Source organism: Puma concolor, chromosome E3, assembly GCF_028749965.1.
Source record: "Puma concolor isolate L17-30 chromosome E3, mPumCon1.1.hap2, whole genome shotgun sequence".
NCBI classification, from domain to species: Eukaryota; Metazoa; Chordata; class Mammalia; order Carnivora; family Felidae; genus Puma; species Puma concolor.
This window is the reverse complement of record NC_141682.1, coordinates 11,143,520-11,166,194: the sequence shown is the minus strand read 5'-3', so window position 1 is coordinate 11,166,194 and position 22,675 is coordinate 11,143,520. Positions and strand designations below refer to the sequence as shown.

Here is a 22,675-nt window from a genome sequence, read left to right as displayed (position 1 = left end):
AGGTGACCGCCGCACCTCCCAAGGCCCCCTGGGATGCAGCCTCACGTGGGCGGTGTGTGACGCCCCCGGGCTTCCCGTGAGTGCTCAACGCACATGAGTGTGTGAACCCTGCCTGGTCTGGGCAGGGAGAGCACGGGGAAACCAGGCTGTAGGTAACAGGGAGGAGTGACACCAGGGGTCAGCCAAGAGGCAGCACACTCGGGTCCCGGGCGGAAGCCGGAAATGGTGGGACCAGTGACATGACAGAAAAGCGAGACCTGGGCCATCTGAGGGGCGCTGGTGGCACCGGGAAGTGTCCCGGACACCTCTGGAGCGTGGCGGGGACACCAGCTCCTGCCGTGTAACCAGCACATCCCACGTGGACAGACCGCCAGGCCCGATTCTCAGCTCGGCGCCAGGCCTCAGAAAGGATGCCTCTTGGCTTCTCCCACCTCTTTGTTTTTATTATTTTAATTGCAACTTGTCATTAATATATTATTAATTACAATTTATATTAACTTATTACTTTAAATGGTTTATTTTCTGTTGTGGGGGGCGGAGAGAGGGAGACAGAGGATGTGAAGCCAACTCTGCACCGACAGCACAGAGCCCGACACGGGGCTTGAACCCTCAAACTGAGAGATCAGGACCTGAGCTGAAGCCTGGCACTTAACCAACTGAGCCACCCAGGTGCCCCTGTTTTTTCTTTAATTAAATTTTTTTTTTTTTTTTTTTTTTTTTTTGCGGGGGGGTTGTCTGGATGGCTCAGTCGGTTGAGCATCTGACTCTTGATCTCGGCTCAGGTCTTGATCTCAGGGTCGTGAGTTCAAGCCCCACCCTGGGCACGGAGCCTACGACAAAAAAAATAATTTTTTGTTTTCATTTAATTTGGAGGAAGGGAGTTCCATTTTTCTTAAAGGATACATATCTGAATGAAACAGGCGAGGGTGGGTTCTGGTGGGGCCTGGAGGGGAGAGGTCCCTGCCCCTCTGAGTGCTCAGAAAAAACAGGAGGTGGGACCGCCCAGGCCAACCACAGGGGGAGAGCCGGCCTGCATGGCCCAGCCAAGCATCTCTCTGGGTAGGCTGCGGGCAGGTCATGAGACGGCGTCCCGACAGAGCCAGGCTTCTGCCACCACCACCCTACATTCACCATCCGGAGAGGGCGAGGCCAGGCCTGCTGGTCACCAGGGACGGCCCCAAGCACTGCCGTGGGGACAGCTGCCCCAGTTAGCCTTGGCTGGGGCACCACAGGCCCCAGGGGAGCTGTCACTCCCAGTCTGGTCTGCTTGTGGGCAAAACAAAGACCAGGAAACTGCCTCAGAGAACACAGGGTGGGGCGGAGAATACAACCACTGGGGGCCCTGTGGGGCCCCGGCCATAAACCCAGTGGTCTTTTTTTTTTTTTTTTTTTAACGTTTATTTATTTTTGCAACAGAGAGAGACAGAGCATGAATGGGGGAGGATCAGAGAGAGAGGGAGACACAGAATCTGAAGCAGGCTCCAGGCTCTGAGCTGTCAGCACAGAGCCCGACGCGGGGCTCGAACTCACGGACCGTGAGATATGACCTGAGCCAAAGTCGGACGCTTAACCGACTGAGCCACCCAGGCGCCCCTAAACCCAGTGGTCTTCTGGAGCCTGAAGGGCAGCCCTGAGGCCAGGAGTTCGTGGTTGACTCTGATACCTGACTGCTTGGGTTCAAATCCTGCCTTTGGTATCAGCTCATGACCTTGAACACTTCTCCGAACCGCTGGACTTTGGGTTGCTACCACAACAGGGGAAACCGAGTGCAACTGCCCTGAGGACCAAGTGGGGCATTATGCCCGTGCCCGGCACGGCCCACGGGCTAGTTTTACTGCCCTGAAGCCTGAGTCAGCAGAGCTATTCTGGGGGGACCTGCCCGAGCTCCCCTGAACCCAGGCTGGCTATAAAAGACACCAATGGTTGCTAATATTGTAGAATGTTCTCCACGTGGAGAGGTCACAGGTAGGGCTCAACGTGGCGTGTGTGCCCTCAACGCACCTGGGTGGCTCCATCTGTTAAGCGTCACGGTTCGTGAGTTCTGGCCCCGCATTGGGCTCTGCGCTGACAGTGCAGAGCCTGCTTGGGATTCTCTGTCTCCCTCTCTCTCTGCCCCCCAAATAAATAAACAGACGTTAAAAAAAATATATACCTGCTTGAATGTCTGTATGAAGTGGGGAGAAAGGGGGCCCCCAGGGCCAGTGATGGAGGCGGTTTTTGGGGGGGGGCGGTCCCTGGTCAGCAGGCTGTGAAGCAATCTTGATTCTACCCCTAATGTGATGTGGTGTTTGGAAAGTCATTCAACCTCTCTGGGCCTGTTTCCACATCCCTCAGCTGGGAATCCGGGCAGGCCCAGAGGATCCAGTGATATCACATATAAAAACGTTTAAGGCCTCACGTCATCAGAGACAGGTTGTGGCTGACGTTATCAGTAGATCAATGTTTCAATTATCCTGCAGTCTCAGGGAATTAAACTTTACATGAGAGATTCTTCCAGATGATGGATGCTTATTCTCTCAAGTCCCCTGGCTTGGTTATACCTCTCGGGGACAAGCCATTTTCTAAAATGCATCAAGTACACAGGGCGGGGGCGGGGGCGGAGCGGGGAGGAGGAGGGGTCACCCTGGGGATCCGTTGCACCTGCCCAGCAGCGGTCACCCGTGCCCCCCACCCCGTCCCCTGGGCGGTGACATCCCTTGCGGACAGGCCGGTCCCGTGGGCATTTCTGCCCCCTCTTCCTGCTCATTCCAGCTTACTGGTCTCTCTCTCCCTCCTGTCTCCCCCAGGAGCTGTCATCTGGTCGTGTCTAATCTGCCGTCTGTTAGCCTGAGGATTAACTGAATTTTGCCTGAGGGAAGAAAGCAACCAAGCTTATTAAATCACAGCCACGCTACGTACACAATTCCAAAGCAGTCGGCTCGGCTCGGGGGCAAAGTACGAGAACCCTCAACAGCTGTGTCCTCTCTCCACTAGTTTGAGGTCTGCAGCCAGACTGGTGACTGTGAACTGACAGTCGTGATCCCAAGGGCGCAAAGGCGACGGGTCGGCAGCAAGGGAGGGGCTGCTCAGAGCGGGACAGACGCAAGGTGGGGAGGGAGGGAGAACGATTTCTCCTCTCCCTTCTCCTAGCCCTTCCACGGGCCCCCTCCTCTCTGCCAGGCCTGGGCCGGGCGATCCAGGCACAAGGCAGACTCTCAAAAGAACAGAGGGCAGACAGCCACGGGTGGCCCCACCTTGGCAGGACAGCTGCCCTCCACGTCCCCTGCTCAGGGGCCCGGGGGAGATCAGGCGCCTGATTTCACACACCCAAGAGAAACTTTTTACGTGTGCGAAAGGAAGCACGTTCAAGAGCGCTCGTTAATGGCACTCTTCTTAACAGGAAAACCACGGAAGCAGCCCAAATGGCCTAGGACAGCAGAACGGATGGAAACCCATGGAGCAGTGAGAACAAACCAGCGCAGCGTCACATTTCAGGGTCATGTTACATAAGGTCAAATGAAAAGAGAGTCCAGACTTGATACATGAGGACGAACCTCGCTTATAAAAGGGAAAAGCAAGCAAAGATGAAACACTTTTGGTTTAAGCAAACACTGCACACAACGAAGCATTTAAGAAGTCGCCTTGTGGGGCACCCGGGTCACGCGTCCGACTTCGGCTCAGGTCATGATCTCACAGTCCGTGAGTTCGAGCCCCGCCTGGGGTTCTGTGCTGACAGCTTGGAGCCTGCAGCCTGCTTCGGATTCTGTGTCTCCCTCCCTCTCTCTGTCTCTCTCTCTCTCTCTCTCTGTCCCTTCCCCATTCGTACTCTGTGTCTCTCTCAAAAATAAACAAACATAAAACAAATTATAAAAAAAAAAAAAAAGAAGTCGACTTGTGAGCGATAACTATCATGGGGAAGAAGAATAGATATTTTTGGGGAATTTGAATACGGACGGTATAGGAAATGATAGGGAGTTATTACATTTCCTAAGTGTTATCACAGCGTGGTGAATGTGTAAAAGAACGCCACCGTTCTGAGATGTGGGAGGGATGTGCTGAAATATTTAGGCATGAAAGAGTCAAGATGTCTGCAACTCACTTGGAGTGGAGACAGAGACAGAGACAGATATAATTGGGGCAGGGTCTCTGGGGGGGAGGGGAGGGAGGGAGGAAGGGAAGGAAACATGGCAAAGTGTTGAGACATAATGAATCCAGAGAAAGGATATACTATTATAATATAGTCATTACACTATTCTTTCTTTTTTTCCCTGCATTTTTCAAATTTTAGAGGAAATAACAAGAGAATGACAAATACAGGTGCAGCCCGGAGATACTGCGGGTTCTGTTCCAGACCACTGCAATCGAGCAAGTCAAATGAAATTTTTGGTTTCCTAGTGCATATAAACCTTACGTTTACACTTATACTGTAGTCTATGAAGTGTGCAATAGCATTGGGTCTAAAAAAAACAATGGACACACCTTAATTAAAAAATACTTTAGGGGCTCCTGGGTGGCTCAGTCCGGTTGAGCATCCGACTTCGGCTCAGGTCATGATCTCATCACGGTTCGTGGGTTCGAGCTCTGTGTTGGGCTTTGCACTGATGGCGTGGAGCTTGCTTTTTTATATTTTTATTAAAAATTTCTTTTTTTTTTTATTTAAAAAAACATTTTTTTTTCAACGTTTATTTATTTTTGGGACAGAGAGAGACAGAGCATGAACGGGGGAGGGGCAGACAGAGAGGGAGACACAGAATCGGAAACAGGCTCCAGGCTCCGAGCCATCAGCCCAGAGCCTGACGCGGGGCTCGAACTCACGGACCGCGAGATCGTGACCTGGCTGAAGTCGGACGCTTTAACCGACTGCGCCACCCAGGCGCCTCTAAAAATTTCTTTTTTAATGTTTATTTATTTTTGAGAGAGAGAGAAAGAGAGACAGAGCGTAAGCAGGGGAGGGACAGAGAGGGAGGGAGACACAGTATCCAAAGCAGGCTCCAGGCTCTGAGCTGTCAGCACAGAGCCCGACGCGGGGCTCAAACCATAAGCCACGAAGATCACCACCTGAGCCGAAGTCAGATGCTTAACCGAGGGAGTCACCCAGGCGCCCCATGGAGCCTGTTTTGGATTCTCTGTCTCCCCACCTCTCTCCGCCCCTCCCCTGCTCACGCTCTCCCTCTCTCAAAAATAAATAAACATTAAAAAGATTTTCTAAATAAGTTTAAAAACATACTTTATTGTTTTCTAGTCCCCCTTTGTTTTCAGTGCAAAAAGGGTGGTTTTATTAAAGCACAGGGACAGGACTCGTGGGCAAAAAGAGCTGCTCTCTCTTTTTTTTTTTTTTTAAAGGAATCCCCACACCCGACGTGGGGCTCGAACTCGCAACCCCAAGATCGAGAGCTGCACGCTCCACCAACAGAGCCCGCAAGGCGCCTCAAAAACACGTTACTGCTAAAAAAAACGCTAGCCGTCCTCTGAGCTTTCAGCAAAGCGTGATCACTGATCACAGATCACCACAACAAATGTGATAAAGAAAACGTCTGAAATATCACAAGAATGACCAAAATGGGAGCAAATGCCACTGGAAAGAGGGCGCCGACCAACTCGCCTGACACAGACCTGCCCCAGACCGTCAAGATGCAAAACAGAGAGTTTCTGCAAAGTGCAGTAAAACAAGGCGTGACTGCATACAGTGGTTCCCCCGCCCAATCCTTGGGGGTTCCAAGACCCCCAGGGCATGCTTGCAGCCGTGGATAGTACCGAACCTTATATACTGGAGGTTTCTCCCTATGCACACATACCTATGATGAAGCTTAATTTATCAATCAGGCACAGTAAGAGATGCACAATAATGATAAAATGGAACTGGAACAATATACTGTCATAGAAGTCACGGGAATGTGGTCTCTCGAACCATCTTAGGGTACTGTACTCCCCCTTCCTGCGATGGCGTGCGATGATAAAATGCCTACGTGGGGAGAGGAGGCGAGGTGAGCGATGTAGGCATTGTGATGTAGCGTTAGGCTACTATTGAGCTTCTGACGATATATCAGGACAGTCATCTGTTTCTGGACCGCAGTTGACCGTGGGTGGCCAAAACCGCGGAAAATGAAACCGCAGATAAGGGGGGACGGCTGTATTTGTTCTGGGGAGAGAGGAAGGCAGGATGAGGGAGAGCACTGGGGCGGGGGGCACATTATTGGTGCTGTTCTAATTCTTGGATGGATGGTGGTGGGATCATGGTGTTCACTGTAGTATTTATTAACAAGAAGACAAATGAGCAGGAATACGAATGAAAATAAAAACAAATCGGGGCGCCTGGGTGGCTCAGTCGGTTGGGTGTCCGACTTCGGCTCAGGTCATGATCTCACAGCTTGTGGGTTCGAGCCCCGTGTCGGGCTCTGTGCTGACAGCTCAGAGCCTGGAGCCTGCTTCGGATTCTGTGTCTTCCTCTCTCTCTCTGCCCCTTCCCCACTTGCACTCTGTCTCTTAAAAAGAAAAAAATAATAAATATATATAAAAAAAGAATAACAAACAAATGAGTGCTATGTGCAATGTCGTATCCTAGATTGGATTCCAGAACCTAAAAAAACATTAGTGGAGAAACTCACAAAATCTAAATATAAAGGTTACAGCGTAGTTAATCGTGTTGCACCGATCAATGTCAATTTCTCAGTTTTGACAAAGGTACCCGGGGGGCATCTCGGTGGCTCAGTCAGTTGAGAGTCCGACTCTGGATGTCAGCTCAGGTCATGATCTCACGGTTCGTGGGATCGAGCCCCATGTCTGCACAGAGTCTGCTTGGGATTCTCTCTGCCCCTCTCCCACTGTGCTCTCTCTTTCTCTCTCAAAAATAATAAATTAAAACAAAACAAACAAAACACAACACCCTCCTCTAGCCCTATGGCTTGAACCTGCCAGCCAGTCTTAGCAGATCAAGAACCAGGTTTTCTCATGGGGGTTTATCCAGGACAGGCAATCCTGGGGCCAGCCGCACACATGATCCTTCCCGAGGGACATCATCTCCTTCTCTTCTGTTCCTTCTTCTGATATCCCAGCTACACAGTGGACAGGGCGAGCGACAGCCCTGACCCAAGGCCAGTCAAGCTCTAGGCTGAACCGTGGCCACGACCAGCCAGGCCCAGAATGCCATGCACTAAGCGTGATGAGCAGACCCGATTGGGAAGACAGACAGATTCGGGCAGTTGAGGCACAGGCGAGGGCACAGACAAACACGTGGGGATGGGGGAATGTCCAAACCCCAGGCTTATGATAGTGCCGATTCCTTCTCAGAACCTGGTTTCTACACGTCAGGGAGGGGACAGCAGGTCCTCGGACGCTGTCCACACTGCAGTCCTTCCTCCCTGTCTTTGCACCTGCACCTCCCAAACCCATGTTTCCAACTACCTCCTGGAGCACCTTTGATTCTGCATATCCCCAAACAGCCTCACACCCGACCCTCCTCCTGGGCTTCCTTTTCAGGTCCCAGGCCCCACCCTTCCACCTGCTGGCTCAGAAGAGAAACCTCAGCTGCCTTCAACCCCACAGCGGGCTGAGCAGCGGCCCCCAGGCTGTCCTCGTCCTGGTCCCTGGAGCCTGTGACTACGTTTCTTTTTTTTTTAATGTTTTATTTATTTTTGAGACAGAGAGAGACAGAACATGAGCGGGGAGGGGCAGAGTGAGAAGGAGACACAGAATCCAAAACAGGCTCCAGGCTCTGAGCTGTCAGCACAGAGCCCAACGCGGGGCTTGAACTCACGGGCTGCGAGATCATGACCTGAGCCGAAGTCTGACGCTCAACCGACTGAGCCACCCAGCCCCTGGGACTATGTTTCTTTACTGGCTGAAGACACCGGCTGGTGTGATTAAGGTAAAGCTCTTGAGACGGGGAGGCTGTCCTGCATTATTTGGGTGCGCCCTCAATGTAACCACAAGAGTCCTTGTAAGAAGGAGGCAAGAAGGTCAAAGGCAGGGGTTGGGCCGGGAGAAGCAGAGGTCAGAGTGAAGAGCTCTGAAGCTGGAGGGGGGCCACAAGCTGAGTAATGGAGGCAGTTTCTAGAAGCTGGGAAAGACAAGGCAGAATTCTGCTCTCAGAGCCTCCAGAGTTAACCTGCCCTGCTGATACCTGACCCGAGCCCTTTAAGACTCATTTCGGGAGGTGCCTGGGTGGCTCAGTTGCTCGAGCGGCCGGCCGACTCTTGGTTTCGGCTCAGGTCGTGACCTCACGGTTCGTGAGTTCGAGCCCCTCGTCCGGCTCTGCACTGACAGCACACAGCCGGCTTGGGATTCTCTCCCCCTCTCTCTCTGCCCTCCTGCACGCTCCCTCTTTCTCAAAATAAATAAACTTAAAAAAGATTCATTCTGGATTTCTTACCCTTACAAGTCTAAGGGGGGAAAAAAGAAATGTGTCGTTTTAAGCCCCTAAGCTTGGGTGATTTGGGTTAGTGGCCACAGGAAACCCATGCAAACCCGTTGTGTCCCCCACGCCATCCACAAATGCAGGCGGTCCCCACGATGGGCCACTTTCCCAGAGACGCTTGCTGCAGGCCCAGCCCACGGCCCCTCTCACTGTGGCGAGAACTTTCCACCTGGCCTCCCCAAGCCCATTCCCTGCTCCGCAAGCCCTGTCCACCATTCTGAAGAGTCTATCCGACCCTGTCATTCCTTTGCTTTAAACCTGCTGAGGACTCTGTGGGGCAAATCCGTCCTCCTTCCCCCGGCACACAAGGTCCACTCTGCTGCGGCCACACTCCCTGTTTCCAAACACCAGAGACGTCACGGGGAACCCGCTCACTAGAACAGAACACAAAACGGGAACCCGGGGCTCCCCTAATTCATGGAGCGCATGGGGCCAACCGGTTTCTCCTGTCTTGTCTTGTGTGGCATCTATACTCCGGCAGACGGGGCCGCCGCAGAGCCACCACTGCTTAGAGCCTGACCCCAACATCTCTGCAAGATATTCAGCCATCTCTGGGCCACATGGGGCCTTCACAGCCACAAGCGGAGAAGGTTCTGCCCCAGGGAGAAACGGGGTTTTCCGCTCAGCTCCAGGGCACCCCCGCTCCCCTTCCTCTCGCCAAGTTCCTTATCTTCCTGACCCACAAAGGACTGCTGAAGGGCACCAGGGCCACAGCCCTGCGACTCACCTCACTCCTGATGATCTCATTCTGTTGTAGGGCTTTCAATACTAGCGACAGGCTTGTGATTCCCCAGGTGATCCTTCAAGTTCAACTGCTCCCTTGGACCCCCCACTTGTGCATCCAAATGCTACTGGATGACACCCCAGACTCAACACGGCATAAATCAAGTGCTGATACTCTACCCACCCCTCCCCCAACCCCCGCGACTCCTCCTGCACCTGCCCCGTCTCGGCTACCTCTGAGCTACTGGTACCTTTACCTTCCAAGAAGCCCAGCTGGAATCCGAGGTCAAATGGGACTCCAGCAAGTTCTGCTGGCCTTAGCTACCAACTAGACCTGGAGACGCTGACTCCCTACTGTCCTCACCGCTCCCGCCAGGGGCACCACCACTGGGCTGTGACTTCCACCTCCCTCTGTCTCTTCCTGCTTCTAGCCTGTCTGTCCTCACCGAGCAACCAGAGGGACTCTGTTCAGTCCTAAATTGGATTCTGTCTCCCCCCTGCTCAGAGGCCTGCACTGACTCCCAGCGAATGAGCAAAAGCCAATGTTCTATCCAGCCTCACATAATCTGCCGCCTCTCCATTTCCACCTCCCCTCCTACCTCCTTCCTCTGATGCCCCGGCAGGTGACCCCAGGGCCTTTGCAATTTTCCTCTCTGTCTGCACTGCTCTTCCCTAGCCCCCTGGCTCACTACCGCCTGCTTTATTCCTCAAAGGCCCTCACTGGCCACCGCCTCGCTCATGTTGCAACCCCCTAAAAATAAACTCCACCTCTCCCATCTGCTTCCCCGCTTCTCCTGAGCACGCATTGAACGTTCTTTACATTTTGTGCGTTATTCTCTGCATCCACACCAGAAGGTCAGCTCCATGAAGCAAGGTTTTTTTTTTTCACTTGGTGTTGATCAAAAGCCCAGCACCAGCCCACAGACACCCTGGAACAGTTCATGGACGAAGTAATACACCTGGGCTCCCAAAGGGGACTGTCCCAGTCCCCGTGCCTGGGGGGCTTCAGAAGGCTAGGGCTGTGTGTCCCCTACCCCCACCTCCCACCAGGCGGCCTCTTGTCGCCAGACCCCTCCCTAGGAGGCTGGAAAGAGGGAGTCCAGCCAGTCAACCATACGTGCTGACCTATACTTGGTGCCTGGCCCCCACGCCTCCACTGTCGTGGCTCAAAGATGCATTTATCAGCCAGCGAGAAACTTCTGTTCACGTGGTGCCCAGCGACCCTTCGAGTCGATCTCATTCCAGCCCAGATAAAGGTGCTGACTGTTCCCATGAGCTTGGGTCATTTGAGCCAAGAGACTGGCTTCTGTGTGGTTTTCTGCGATGTTCCAGAAGAATATGAAGCCCCCCACGGCTTCCTTCCGTGGAGCCCCCAAGCCTAAGGATCTCTAAGAACCGTGGGGTCCCCCGCCCCAACTGGCAGGGCCCGGGGAGGACAGGGCCGGGACCCCTAGCCAAGCCAGGGGCGGGATGGTGCTGCAGGGACCCAGCTCCCCACAGGCCTCCCGACGTGACACCGTTCAGCCGCCCACCGAGCTGCCCCGCCTGGAAGAAAGGAGGCGGTGTGCCAAGGCTGGGCCCGGCAGCGGGGCATCTGCCCACAGGGGCCCCCATGCCCCGCCCTGCAGATGCCAGATCTTCCAGGGAAGGCAGAAGGGAGATCGTTACTGGAGCCTAATTAACAAAGAAAAGCAGAGATAATTAAGCGGAGAAACATGTGGCTGGCGCTGGAACTGTGATATCTTTAGAAACTTGAGAAAGGATGGTTTTATTTTGAGCTCTCGAGAGCGTGACAGCGTTGGAAGGGTGGGGAGGGGGTGGGAGGGCTGACGGCGGGGAGGGGGGGCAGGGGCCAGAGGAAATGACCCTCCGGGCAGCTGAAGGGAGAGGGCCGGGGGGCCATGGAGCTGGGGGCCCTGCTCTGTGTGACCTGGAGGTCCAGAGACCTTCCAGGTCCTGGAAGTTAACTTGTCCAAGACCACGCAGCTCAGAAGCGGTGGAACCTTCCTGAGGGCGCTGAAGGGGACGTGTCACTGCTCCTGCTTGTTAGTCCCCTTCCCTTCCATCCTGTGCTGCGATCGATCGACCCCATGCTGGCTTCCAGGCCCCCGTCATCCAGGAAGCCCATTCCCCACAGCACCTGCTGAGTGACAGGAGACCCCACAGAGAGACCTAGTAAGGGCCCCGGTGGGGTGGGGACAATGACAAGAGATGCCATTCCCTGTCCCCCCTGCAAACAGGCCCTCAGCCCTCTGCTTGAGAGGCCCCACACCCACAGCCAAGCTTCTCAAACGGGGCCTCGGGCCGTGCTGGGGGTGCAAAGCGGGTGAAGTGCGATTACTTATTTTCCTCAGCGGAATAACTGAACACAGTTCCTTAAATTAAAACTCATTTTCAGGGGCACCTGGGTGGCTCAGCCGGTTAAGCATCTGATTCTTGACTGTGGCTCAGCTCACGACCTGAGGGTTCATAGGTTCAAGCCCCGCATAAGGCTCTGTGCTGACACTGCGGAGCCTGCTTGGGATTCTCTGTCTCCCTCCCTCTCTGTCCCTCCCCTGCTCATGCTCTTTCTCTCTTTCCTTCTCAAAAAATAAATAAATAAATAAAAATAATTTTCAGTGGGGAGTTTAGGACGCAGACTGTCGGGGACTTCCGAGATAAAGCTGGCCCCCCCACCCCCGCCGGAACTTCGGCTCTGCCCTCAGGGGGGCTCTGGCTCTGGCCTCGGGGACGTCAGCGGAAGGGCTTGCCAAGGCCGGGTCTGCAGGGTCGAGTCCACGCTGCAAAGCCAGGCCTTCCAGGCCCTCCACGCTCCGCCTGGCCGGCCTCTCCGCCTCGCCACCTCCCGCACACGACGGGCCACCCGGCCCTCCCCTCCCGGCCCTGCCCGCGCGTCCCAGGACGCCCCTAGCGTGGCACCTTCCTGTTCCACAAGTAGGGAAACCGAGGCCCGGGCAGGCAAAGCTGACTCACTGGAGTCACACAGGAAGTCGGCAGCCCTGCTCTGTCACTGGGACCCGGAGCCCCAGCTCTGGGGTGGCAGTGGGGAGGAGGGGGGCCTGCCTCTTGGCCCCCGGCTGGTCGTCGCTCGAGCTGGCGGGGAGGGCTGCACCTCTGGGGTCGGGGGAGAACCAGAGGAGAGACTGCGGGCCTGGGTCCCCAGGGAACCGGTGCACTCGCCCAGGAAGGAGCCGGGGGCCGGGCGGCCGGGCCTTGTACCCAGCTCGGGGTTACCATGTGGTTTCCAAACACCAGAGGGGGCCCCTGGGGAAGCTCGGGAGCCGGGAGGGCCCGGGAAGTGCTGAGGTGCGAGAGGAGGACCCTCGGAGCCCTTCCAGGTTCCAAAGGGCCAGGACTTCCCTTTCTCCAGGCTGGCAGGTGCAGGCCAAGCCGAGGTGGCTCCAGCTGGGAAAGCCAGTCCTCCCTCCCCAGCAGCACACCCTGTGGGAAGTGGTCTCTCCGCTGAGTGGCTGCTCAACCTCCACTGAAATGCCTCCAGGGACAGGGAACTCACTACCCAACAAGGTTGGCTGTTTTTTCTTTTTTTTGCCACTGCTATTTGAGAAAAGTTCTAGAATGTGATTCTCTTCATCTTGCTCGTGTTGCCCAGAAAGACCTTGCTCTCATCTCTTTTTACCAGCAAACTCTTCCACCTCCTTTCCGCGGGCTCCGCCTCCCTCTGTCCCTTCACAGGCTCTTTTCCTTCAAGGCCCTCTGGAGGTCAGTGTGCCCCGTGGGCCCTCTCCGCTGGCGACACACTGGCCTCAGTGGTGATGGCACCTGCCACCCTCACACAGAGCGTGCCCAGCCCCGTCGCCAGCCTGCTCTAAAGCACCGATCGGGTCCCACCAAGTGCCCATTTGCCCCTGGATGTCTCGTGGGCCCAAAGACCCAGCTTTGGGCAAAGGTACCATCATCATCACCCTTCTGGAACCTTCCGCCTGCCCGCCCTCCCACACTGCTGCCACCTCTAGATCCCAGCACCACCTGTCTCCAGGTCCTGCCGCCTGCCGCCTGGGGTCAGCTTCCGCAACCCTCCCTGGCTTGGATGCCCCAGTTCTGCCTTCTCCAATCCACCCCTGGTGGGTGGATTCACGGTTGCCATGGTAATTGTAAGACAATTCAACTCGAATCCTATCATTTCATTGACCAAGAAAAAAAAAAAGCCTCCGATGCTACAAGATAAAGCTTGAGTCACCAGCAAAGTCCGGGTCCTCATTCTTTTGCTACCCTCCTCCCCTAGTGCCCAACACCCCCTGCTCAGGCTCCAGAAGACCACAGACCTGGGTACGACTTTGGCTCCGTGCTAAGCCAGGCTGCCTCTCGCAGCCTCAGTGTGCTCAGCTGTGAAATGGGAATAGCAGCATGTACCTGGTAGGCTTGTGAGGGGTGACCTCTGGGGGTTGCTCACCCCCCGGTCCAGTCTCAGGTCCCCCATACTTCATCTGGCCCAGGTGGTCACTCTGTAAGACTCTCACTTGGCTTCTGGCCACCTGCCTCTCCTTATCTCTCCAACCCCTACACGCAGGAGGGACAGAGCTCACATTTCGACCCCTTCCACTTGCCCACACTCTCCCCACTGTGATCTGGTTTCATGACTACAATGCATTACGTGCAGAATGGCTCCCGCCCTGCACGTCTCCAGCAGTCCCTGCTCTGATTTGTGGATCTGCTTCTCCAACCCAGCCACTTGGATGACATTCAGACCCCGATCCCTCTCGCCCTGCAGCTGCTCAGGACAAAATCTGTTGTTCACACCCCACACTCACTCTATTGTCAATCTTGTTAGCCCTACTTTCAAAATATGTCCAGGGCCTCAGGGCCTTTGCACGGACTGCCTCCTCCCGCAGATGCTTCGACTGGGATTTCTCCACGGCTCATACCCTCATTTCCTTTCAGGCCTTAACTCCTGCTGGCTTATTTAAAAGTGTCCTTTTGACAGTCCTGTGTTGTATGCCTCCACAGCACTTGTCACTATCAAATATGTTGCTATTTGTCCTTATTTATCTGTCTTCCTCGTTAGAAAAAAAAAGCTCCACAAGGGTAGAGATTTTTTGTCTATTTTGTATTCCTAGATCTTGCTTGGCATAAATCCGGCACTATATATGAACACACGCACGTGCGTGTGTGTGTGTGTGTGTGTGTATGGTGTTTTTTGCGTAATCTCTACACCCTACGCGGGACTCAAACTCACAACCCTGAGATCAAGAGTTGCATACTCTTCTGACTGAGCCAGCCAGGCGCCTCTTCCATGTATTTTTTTGTACAAATAAACCCAAAGGATTAATTGTGAGCCTGAGGGGGAAGAGGCAGGACCAATGTTATAGATGCTGGTAGCCAGAAGGGGGCAGCAAAGAGCCACCCAGTGTGGATAAAAGATTGGGGAGGCATGGGCACATGCTGTGTGACCTCGAACAAGTTTCTTAACCTCTCTGAACCTCGGTTTCCTCCAGTAAGATTAGTTATTGAGGGAGAGCACGGGGGCTGCTGTGGGAAGGCTTTGTAATCGGAAGATCAGAAGCACGATATGGATGTTAGGTGTCCACGGTGTGTGAGGAGTTGCCCAATGTCCCCAGTTAGGGGACAGGGCAGTTATATAACAATGATGCAGCCTGATGAGGGAATATCATAAGGCATTTTAAAAATATCAGAAAATGCTTATGTTTCCAGTGTGTGTATGTGTATAAATCTATAGAAAGAACAACACTGAGATGTAAAATTAATAAGCTCGGGGGAAAATCTGGAAGAAATGTATCATCATAAAAATGAACAGCCATCTGGGCAGTTAGATTTCTGCACTTGCCAAATTTCCACCATGGGCACATATCTCTGCATTTCCCTTCAGGTTTTAGGACCTGCTAGAATGTTCTGGGGTTGTTACTACACCAGCTCCCTGGGCTGAGGGCCTCTCCTTCCTCTGCTGCCACTGCTCCTTCCCAGCATTCCCTTGATCAGCTTCCTCTGCTGTCTTGGGTGTTCACGGGGGGGGGGGGGGGGGGGAACCCTCTGGGTCTGGGGAAAGTGCCTGGACTTGGTCTGCTGAGAACACACTCCGGGCTCGCCCAGACCCCCTCTGTGACAAACACTACCGCTGTGCTCTGTGGGGGCCCGATGACTTGTGGCCCCTGGTGCGCACCTGTTCCCGAGAGCGGAGTGCCTGGGACTTTGAGGGCAGAGAGTCCTAGGGCTCCCCAGCCACCTGCCTCTCAGCCCCACCCCACCTCCCTGCTTTAACCCCGTGCCCTGCACGCAGGTAGGCGAGTTGGGGAGCAGCCCAGCGAGGGGGCAAGGAGCTTCCGCAGCGTGGATCCCCCCTGGGCCTCACTCACTAGGGCTCCTGAGGCCTGGGTCACCCTGGCCCACTGAAGGCAGGGCTGGGGCTCACTCTAGGACAAGCAGAGGGCCTGGTCCTGCCATCCCTCAGCAGCCCCGGGTCCCCTACCAGGCCCCCTCCGGCCAGCATCCCTACCCTTAGGGGTCCGTGAAGCCCACAGCTCTCCTGACCAGAGGCCCGAAATCCCACCCACTGTCCTCTGAGACTTCATCCGACGCCATCTTCTTTGGCCAGGCTCCCTCCCAACACTCGGCATGAGCAGAAAGGGCTACTAGGCGCCAGTGGGGAAACGGAGACCCTGAGGGCAGATGTGATGTCCCCAGTGGGGGCAACACTTACAGGCCTCTGGGATCATCTCTTTTGACCCAGAACAAAACTGGCCCAGGAACGGCCGTACCCCTCGCGCCACTCTGGCCCGGTCCACAGATCCAGGAAGGATTGTGAAAAGGCCAGGTTTAACGACCAATTTATCTTCAAAGCATAACAGTTTTCTTTAGAATTCACTTTCTCGGGTTGTCCTGTTAGGAAAGGCTTCTACGGGAGCCTTTGATAAACAACCTAGAAAATCTCAGAGCCATCTCCTCCCAGGAAGCCCGCCACCCTTCCCAAGTCTCACGCCCCGCACCCCCCCCCCCAATGCTGTACAGTCACCTTCCCACGACCCGGTTCCACCCTCCCATCCTTGCACAGCCCACCGACAAGGGCCATCCCCAGTCACTGGCCTGCTCATGCTCAAACCTCCACAGTGTGCAAGGGGCTACAGGGGCGGGCTTCACAGAAGGTTCCAGGCCCCGGGGAAGCCTCAACGGGTAGGAATAAAGGGCATCTCCAGCCATCTGCACGGACAGATGTCCGTGGATATCTTGTAGGTACCAATGCAGACACGTGACATTCAAGACTGGGGGCGCCCTCCGCCTAACTCCTCGGCACTATGGATCCCTCCTGAACTTGGACACAGGCCCAGGGGAAAGGGGAATCCTCAATGGACTCAGATTCTGCCACTACGCAATGGGGGGGCTTTCGGTAGAAATCTGGTTCAATTTTACATGTCTTGTGCTTCTGAGTTTGCATTTGATATTTTTGGAAGAGGAGAAAAGAAACAGGAAAATGTCTTGAAGGCCCCACTGTGCCCAGGAGGGGGCCTGTGTCTCTGTCATGACGTGCCACACCCTCCTGGCCATGGGGGTGTCACCCCCCCGACCTGTGCTCCAGCCATGTCCCCCGACAGCCCCTCTGTGCCTTCACTGAGGCTGGGCCCTGCATCAATAGCACCACGCTCTTGGCTCATCTCCGAGGCCTGGCTCCATGCCACCTCCTCCAGGAAGCCTTCCCAAGCTCCAGGAACAACCACCGCTACCCCCCCCAGTGGCTGAGCACTTCCCATCACAGCTGGTCCAGGGTCAAAGCGTTTACAAACATCTCACTCAGGTGTCAGGATGCAGCCTCCCCAGGACAGCGGGGCAAAAACAGTCCTCACCCCCCCCTGCCCATCCATTTACCTAGTTCTGCCCACCTAAGGAGGCACGCATGCCTTTTTCCATCCTACAGATGAGGAAGCGGAGGCTTGGGGGTGTGAAATAATGAGCCCAGAGTCACCTGGCTAGTAAGGGGGCGGTGCAGGGATTTGAACCCGGGTCTGTCTGAGCACCAGCCCGTGCTTTCCCACGGCTCACACGCTGCCATCTACTCACAACCCAAATCAGATGATCTGCCACCCCTCCACGTGCCCAGGGCACCTGCCTCTGGTTCAGCCCACCTTCCCCCATATCGTGGCACTTGAAAACATGCTGCCGGAGACCTGAGCTCCTGCTCCAATTCCCTTTAGCGACTGTCCGATGGAGGGTTTGGGAACAGCCCTTTCTGGGACAGGAACGGTTCTCAAGTGACCTCCGGTGAACCCTCGGAGGCCCCAGGAGCCTGGACACCTTCCCAGCCCAGCGTGACGAGTGACATGAGTAAGCACGGAGCCGGCTCGCCAGCCCGTCTGTCCCGGCCCCTCCAGGCTGCCACCGGCCGGGGATGCCAATGCCTGGAAAGGCGCTGGCAGGTTCCCTCCTGAGGGCTGGCCCAGAGCTCCCTCCCCATCTCCCCTTCCAGGCAGCCTGCCACCCTCTTCCATACCACGTGGGCAGACAAAGCATTTCCAAGGGCGCTTTCTGCGCACAGAGGAGCCAAAGCAAAGGCCGGGTGGGTGGGTGGCCAAGTGGACTGGCACAGAGGCTGGGGGGGGGGGTGGGCAGCCGCCCCCCTCCAGGGGCAATGGCTGAGATTCAAGAAGCTGTCCCAACAGCCAGTGGGCCAGTGAGCAACCCGAGCTGGAGGGCAAACCCTCGTTAGTGGAAGGGCCCAGAAGCCCTGTGGTCTGCGTGAAGGCTGCTGGCTGACCTCTCCTCTCCCAGCCCCAGACGTTCCACTGCTTGGTGGCTGTTCTGAATCCCAGGCCACCCATGATCACGGGGCCTCCCTGCAGGCAGGCGGGCTCTGGAGCTCCTCCACTACAGGTGGGGCAGCTGGGCAAATCGCCGATGTCCCCCCACCCCAGCTCAGTTTCTTCCCCCGCACAAAGCAGGCAGGATAAGGTCACAGTGCAAAGCGCCCGTCTTGCAGCCCGGGACACGTTAGGTGTCACGAATCACTTTTCCTTTCCTGCTTTCCAAACTCATTAAAGAACGCGCCCTGCGGCCCAAGCAGTCAAGCAGTCACATGTTCGGGCCCCCACGAGGATGCCTCCTTCTGGAAGGAGGGGCTGGGAGCACACAGGCCACCTCGCTGCATTTCTGCTCTCCCTAAGCAGAGGGAGCCTGGCCATTCTTTCCGCTGCTGTTCCGTCCTTCCTTCTCTGCTGCCCAGCAATGACAGTGACTCAGGCAGAAACCCAGGTGGGCCAGGCAGTGACTGGGAGCTGAGTCAGGGGCACTCAGCACTGATGTCTAGCAGCCCCGGAGCCTGGAGCCAGCCGGGCCTGATGCCGCAGACTGGGCCCCTGCTGCAGGGCGGGTGAGCGGACCACAGGCTGTCTACCACGGTCCTGGAGCAAAGCAGGTCCACAGAGGGCCGAACGGTCTGTCACGGCGCAGGGACAAGCCAGGGGCCACGGGTGGCTCCCACGGCCGGTGAGAAAGGAGCTGTGCAAGCCCCTGCTCTTGCTCCCCATTTTAGGGTCCCCACGGGACAACAGCAGTCGCCCCATCACTACACCCCTCGGTAAGTCCTGTCCCCTTGCAGTTTGATGGCCTCTCCTTCCCCAGAAGCTCACCGAGCCAGGCCTGGGCCCAGGGACTGAACGCTCCAGGCAGCAGGGGTCAGTGTGCACCAAGGTGGGCAAGGGGAACAGTCTCCGTGACCGTGAGGCTGGATTCCTGTCCTGCAGGTTGTGTTGGTTCCAGGCACTGGCACTCCTCCATTCCCGGCACGTCAGTGCAGCCCCCCTAAGGGCGACATTCCCTAAGGGCGAGGGGCGGCTGCAGCGTCTTCCGGGCGGGTGCCAGGGCGGGGGCGAGGTCAGGGACAAGTCTCTCCGCACACAGGTTCTGGGGTCAACAATTCAGCACATGCAGCATCAGCCCCGCAGACCGTGGGCGGCCCAGAGCACTCATGAGATGGTCACGTCACCCTTGCTCATTCCGGGTTTGGGTTTTTTGCCTTTTTTTTTTTTTTGTAATCTCTATGGGGCTCATGGGGCTCAAACTCATGACCCCAAGATCAAGAGTCGCGTGTTCCACCCACCGAGCCAGCCACGCGCCCCTCTTGTTCAGGGTTTGGGAAGATCAGGGCACAGCCCATGGAGGAGGTGGAGGGGGCGGGGGCCTGGAAAGGCGATCAGGAGAAGCATCCTACCATTCAAGGCCAAGTAAGCACTTACCCGCATCTTACCACCAAGCTCCCTCGCTCGCGGGTCCTTATGTGCAAGCCCCTCCCTCTGTGGTTAGAAACCACCTGCCAGCAACCTCACCCGCACACTCAGGTCAACCCGGCCCCTAATCAGGAGTGGAGGGCACCGACCTGCCCTCCTGATCCCTGGCTGGGCCTTCCTCTGGCTCAGGTTCCAGTGTGACCTTCCTCCTCGTGCCCGGGGCCGGTGCCCAGAGGACGTGGGAGGACGGAATGGCAGGGCCTGGTGTCCCACGGGCATCTGGGCTTTGGCCTCTGGCCCCCAGCACAGCGGCCGGCCCCCCATGCCAAGCAGCCCCCCCCACCCCCCAGGCCAGTGCCTCTTACCAGGCTTTGGGATGAGTCCTTGAAAAGGCCTGGAAGAGAAACAGAGACAGGGGCATCAGAGCGAGGACCTGGGAGCAGTTCGGAAATGTTTGGGGTCCACCCGACACCTACTGCATTGGAACGGCATTTTAACAAGATGCCCGGGGAGGCGTCACTGGGGCAGGACGCTGACCAGGGGGCGGCCTGGTGACCGGGGCCTCCTGCTAGTCCCGCCCTGGTGGTTCTGTGACCCCTGGGCAAGTCTCTCGTCTCAGGGATCTCCCCTCTGACGTGGGCTGACCGCCCTTCCTGGGGGCTGGGGGGGCAGTGAGTGGGTGCTGCGGGCAGGTAGGAGGTGTCGTGAGGGTTATCCCTGCTGCATGGTGGTTGAGTGGGGTTCCCTGCACCCTGGCCGGCCCTCTGCCACCTTTCTGTCCCCCACTGGGACCCAGGATGGCACCGGAAAGCTACCTTGGTCCAGCAAGGAGGGCAGAACGAGGCAGGACCAGATCAAAGGAAAGGCCAAGGGCCCCCACCCGTGCTAGTCTTGCCTCCTCACCCTTCCCCCTGAGCACCTGGTGACCGTGAACTTGATCTTGTCAGCCACTGCAAGAATCCTCTCCAGGTTCTGGGAGCCAAAGGTGCAGGGCTTTCGGAAGGGGATTCCTGGGGGGAGCCCCTCGATGATCACCGAGCCGGGGTTACTCTTGATCCGCTTGTAGGGGACCTGGACCGGGTACTTGATGCCCAGGGCTTCTCCTGTGGAAGGAGGGACAGATGTGTCATCAGAAGCTAGAGCAGCGCTGGAGTGTGGCACGGGGGCACGCGGCGGGGGCCCAGGAGTCAGCAGTGGGTCGTGCAGGGGTGCGGTGTGTGTCTTTGAGGGGCTGAGGAGCGGGCAGGGCTCATATGGCTCCAGCCGCTGGGGAGAGGGAAGCGGGTCAGGCTCCTCGGCCTCACCGCCTGAGAAGCTGCAAACCCCTGTCCGGGATGTTATCTGTGGGCGCAGTGGGCCCCTCCCTAGGAGGCCTGGCCCTCGGCGAGCGCCCCCCTCCCCTCCGGGGCCTGCCTCGCGCTGGTTCAGGACCAGCCTGGCCTGAGGGCAGACTGCATTTGGGGGCAAGGGCGCAGCCAGCCCGAGGCCAGCAGGGTTCGGCTCAGACCTGAGACCCTCCGTCTGCGTTTGGGCTTTGACCTTGCTCCCTGCACCAGCCCTCTGCGTGTGCACCCGTGTGAACGTGCTGGGTCTCACGGTGGCCTAGGGGCAGTGCTGGGGCAGCACGGCCACTGCTGAGCCACCCTCCACCGGGGCTTGCCGCCTGCTGTCAGTGGCCGTCCCCGAGGCACAGCACGGCCGGTCCTGTGGCTCCTGTCCACGGCGGCGAGGGCACAGGTGCAGGCCTGGGTGCCGTGAGGCTGACTGGATGGTGTCCACCGTGGAGCCCCTCCTGGGCAGAGGGAAGGAGCACACTGCGGTCCCTCCAAGGGGCTTGTTGTGGTGCAGGATGTCCCTTTCTGAAGACAAAATCTCTGAACGACTCAGCACGAGAAGGAACAGCTGAACCTTCTCTGTGCAGTAAACTAATTTTTATCTCAGGGACACTGGGAATTGCATAACTGGCCACATTTCCCTTTTTGCTCTGGCTCCCGGGAAACTCACAGCCTGATCTGTCATCTGTATCTACCAAGTACAGAATTTCTGTGCCTTCGTATTACCCCTGGCTTCTTGCCAGTGTTCCGGCCTATTTTTGCTTGTCTATTTATTTATGTGCGTATGTATGTATGTATTCTTTTATTTAAAAAATTTTTTTTAATTTTAACATTTATTTATTTTTGACAGACAGAGCATGAGCAGGGGAGGGGCAGAGAGAGAGAGAGAGAGAGAGAGAGACACAGACAGACAGACAGAATCCGAAGCTGGTTCCAGGCTCTGAGCTGTCAGCACAGAGCCCAACACGGGACTTGAACCCACAAACTGTGAGATCAGGACCTGAGCCGAAGTTGGACGCTTAACCGACTGAGCCACCCAGGTGCCCCTGTTCTTGTTTTTTTAATTGAGATCTAATTCCCATACCACAAAAATGACTGGTGTCACTATGCAATCCAGTGGTTTTTCGAGGAGGTTGTGAAATTATCAACACACTCTAATTCCAGGATGCATTCATCACTCCAGGAAGAAACCCTGTACCCAGCAGCAGTCACTTCCCATCCTACTTCCCTGTGCCCTGGCAACGGCTAATCCACTCTATTTTGATAGGTTTCCCGTCTTTTTGATTCTTTATCCTGACTTTGTTGCTGACTATTTTATATGGTAGGTATTGCTAAGCGATCTTTTTTTTTTTTTTAAGTTTATTTATTTTGAGAGAGAGAGGGAGAATACACGCGTGTGTGCACGCGAGGAGAGGGGCGGGGGGTGGGGGAGTGGGGAGAGAGAGGGAGAATCCCAGGCAGGCTCCACACCGTCAGTGCAGAGCCCGACTCGGGGCTTGAACTCACGATCCGTGAGATCATGACCTGAGCCAAAACCAAGAGTCAGATGCTTAACCAACCGAGCCACCCAGGCGCCCTTGCTAAGAGATCGTTTTGGCAATGAAAAATAATTGGGCCAGAAAGGAAAGTGTATACCCATGATCCGTAAACAGGAACACTGCTGTCTCCACTTCTCACCTCCAAAACGGCTCTTGCTCCAATGACCCGTGGCCTGCAGGGTGCCTGCATTTCTCTTGGTCAAGTTTGGCACAGGTGACCGCGCTCCCCTCCCTGAAGCCTCCTCCTCGATGTCCGTGACCCCATACTTTCCTGGTTTCTCACCTTTCTGGTCACTCTGCCACTGCCTGGACCTGACCTCTGCATACCAGGGCCCCTCGGCCTCTGGTCTGGCTACTCTTTCTTGTTCCTCTACCCAATGGCCTAATTTTTACATCCAATCCAGACCCTTCTCCTGAACAGCGGACTGGATCTCCACTTGCCTACGGCTCATCTCTGCTCAGCCCTCAAACTCAACACATCCAAGATGGAACCCATCACCT

At 56.0% G+C, this 22,675-nt stretch overlaps 1 protein-coding gene across 7 annotated transcripts in view; it reads right to left on the bottom strand.

Moving 5' to 3' along the window:
- GTF2IRD1 (GTF2I repeat domain containing 1) overlaps positions 1-22,675 on the bottom strand; it is a 123,955-nt gene that overhangs the window by 17,044 nt on the left and 84,236 nt on the right. For 6 of the 7 annotated variants that reach the window (XM_086692511.1, XM_086692509.1, XM_086692510.1 and 3 more), the window contains 2 exons: positions 20,222-20,405; positions 19,668-19,696 (listed from right to left, as the gene is read on the bottom strand). In XM_086692511.1, coding sequence (XP_086548637.1) covers positions 19,668-19,696; positions 20,222-20,405 — 213 coding nt within the window. Of the gene's footprint in view, positions 1-9,327; positions 11,123-19,667; positions 19,697-20,221; positions 20,406-22,675 lie in introns of those variants that run through there. The other variant, XM_086692515.1, reaches the window with a different exon arrangement.